We start from the raw sequence: 2,196 nt of genomic DNA on the forward strand, positions 1-2,196 counted from the left end.
TATCCTATTTCAGATAGAAAATGGGTTTCTCCATTGGTGGTCGTCCCCAAGAAAAATGGGAAATGGCGTATCTGTGTAGATTACTAGGAACTGAACAAGGCAACACAGAAAGATCATTTCCCTCTCCCATTTATCGATCAAGTCCTTGATACCTTGGCAGGGAAGCAATTCTTTTCCTTCCTAGACGGCTTCAGTGGCTACAATTAGATTCAGATCACCCCTGAAGACCAAGACAAAACAACCTTCACCTATCCCTGGGGTACATTTTCTTACAAAGTATTACCATTCAGCTTATGCAATGCCCTAACCATGTTTCAAAGAGCTATACTTAGCATTTTTTCCAACCTGATAAACGAAGGACTTGAGGTATATATGGATGAATTTACTCCATATGGGGATGACTTTGATCAAGCACTGCAAACATTAGAAAAGGTTTTAGAACGATGCATTGCTACCAGGTTATGTTTAAGCAATGTCAAGTGTCACATGATGATGACCGAAGGTGTAATATTGGGACATTATATTTCTGCAGCAGGGATACAGGTAGATCCAACAAAAATACAGGTAATTATTTTACTGCCTACTCCCTGTACTCAAACAGAGGTACGTAGTTTCCTGGGATATGTAGGCTATTATCGCAGGTTTATTAAAAACTTTTCACAAATTGCTGCACCTTTATATGCTTTAACTGGAAATGTTGATTTTAAATGGTCTGACAAATGTGACACAACTTTTACAAGTTTAAAGAAGCTAGTCTCGACGACACCAGTATTATGTGGACCAAACTGGGAGCTGCCTTTTCACATATCCACGGATGCATTAGATGCAGCTATAGGCACTATCCTCGGTCAGGAAGAGGATAGGAAGCCTTATGCTATATATTATATTAGCAAAAATCTTACTCTTGCAGAACTTAATTATACAGTAACAGAAAAAGAATTCTTAGCTGTTATTTATGCAATAAACAAATTTAGACATTACATAACTGGCTACCAAGTTTTTTTGTATACTGATTACTGTGGAATTTGGTATTTAGCTAACAAACCTATCACAAATGGTTGAGTGACTTGTTGGCTATTGCTTTTGTAGGAATTCGATATTACTATTAAGGATCGTCTGGGGAAGGAAAACCCAGTTTCTGATTTTCTGTCTCAAATCCCAAAGGTAAATGATCCACTTACAGTGGACGACGAATTCCCAGATGAACATTTGTTTGCCGTGATAGTCAAGATGCCATGGTACACAGATGTGGCAAATCATCTGGCAGTAGAGAAGCTGCCCAAGCATTTGATAGCGAGGGAGAGGAAACAGATTGTTTAGCGCAGCACCTGATTCTCTTGGATTGGTGGATATCTTTTTCGCACAGGGTCTGACATGTGTATACACAGATGCATTCTCGAGGATGAGATTTATGACATCCTGAAAGCTTTCCATGACGAGCCCTGCGGTGGACACTTTGCATATTGAAGGACAGGGCATAAGGTACTATAGATGGGCTATTATTGGCCCACTATTTTTAAAGATGCTCAGAAACATGCCTAGGCTTGTGATAGCTGCCAAAGGAAGGGCCGACCTAGCGAACATGATGAAATGCGCTGCAACCCCAACTAGTCATAGAACCTTTCGAATGATGGGCATTGGACTTGTTGGCCCATTCCATTCACCATCGAATAAAAAATCCTACATATTGGTTGCCACAGATTATGTGACGAAATGGGTGGAAACAATAGATTTATCAAGAGCCATAGAGGAAGTTGTGATTAACTTCCTGTTTGGACTATTCGCGCAGTATGGTTTACCGCATGAAGTGATAACAGATGGGGGAGGGAAATACATAGGACACAAGATTACTGCCACTCTCATAAACCATCACATTACATATAGGATCACTTCCCCATATCACCCGCAGGCGAACAGGAAGGTCTAAAGTACCAATAAGGTCATTGAAGTGATTCTGACAAAAACAGTCTCAACACATCGGTGAGACTGGGCTGCTAGACTATCAGAGGTCTTGTGGGCCTATCATATGACTTGGAGGAATACTACTGGATACTCTCCGTACCAGCTTGTGTTCAGCAAAGAACCTATTTTTTTTATCGAATTCGAAATAAAGACTATAAGAACGACTTAGGAAGTGGGGCTGGATTTAACAGAAGCCCAAACCAAGCGACTTCAACAAATCAACAAACTAGATGA

The 2,196-nt window shown here is 40.4% G+C and overlaps 1 protein-coding gene across 1 annotated transcript; it reads left to right on the forward strand.

Moving 5' to 3' along the window:
* The first annotated feature begins 1,432 nt into the window (after positions 1 to 1,432).
* On the forward strand, positions 1,433 to 1,927 carry LOC149249048 (uncharacterized). The gene has a single exon (XM_089451831.1). It carries the CDS (start codon positions 1,433 to 1,435, stop codon positions 1,925 to 1,927), a length of 495 nt encoding a protein of 164 aa, XP_089307957.1.
* Positions 1,928 to 2,196: the final 269 nt, after the last annotated feature.

The sequence above is a fragment of the Pinus tabuliformis genome, chromosome 7, assembly GCF_031772625.1.
Source record: "Pinus tabuliformis cultivar Carrire ecotype Pingquan chromosome 7, CPIR1, whole genome shotgun sequence".
Taxonomy (NCBI): domain Eukaryota; kingdom Viridiplantae; phylum Streptophyta; class Pinopsida; order Pinales; family Pinaceae; genus Pinus; species Pinus tabuliformis.

Coding starts and splice junctions, on each gene's coding strand:
- LOC149249048 (XM_089451831.1), top strand. CDS start 1,433: ATGACGAGCCCTGCGGTGGACACTTTGCATATTGAAGGACAGGGCATA.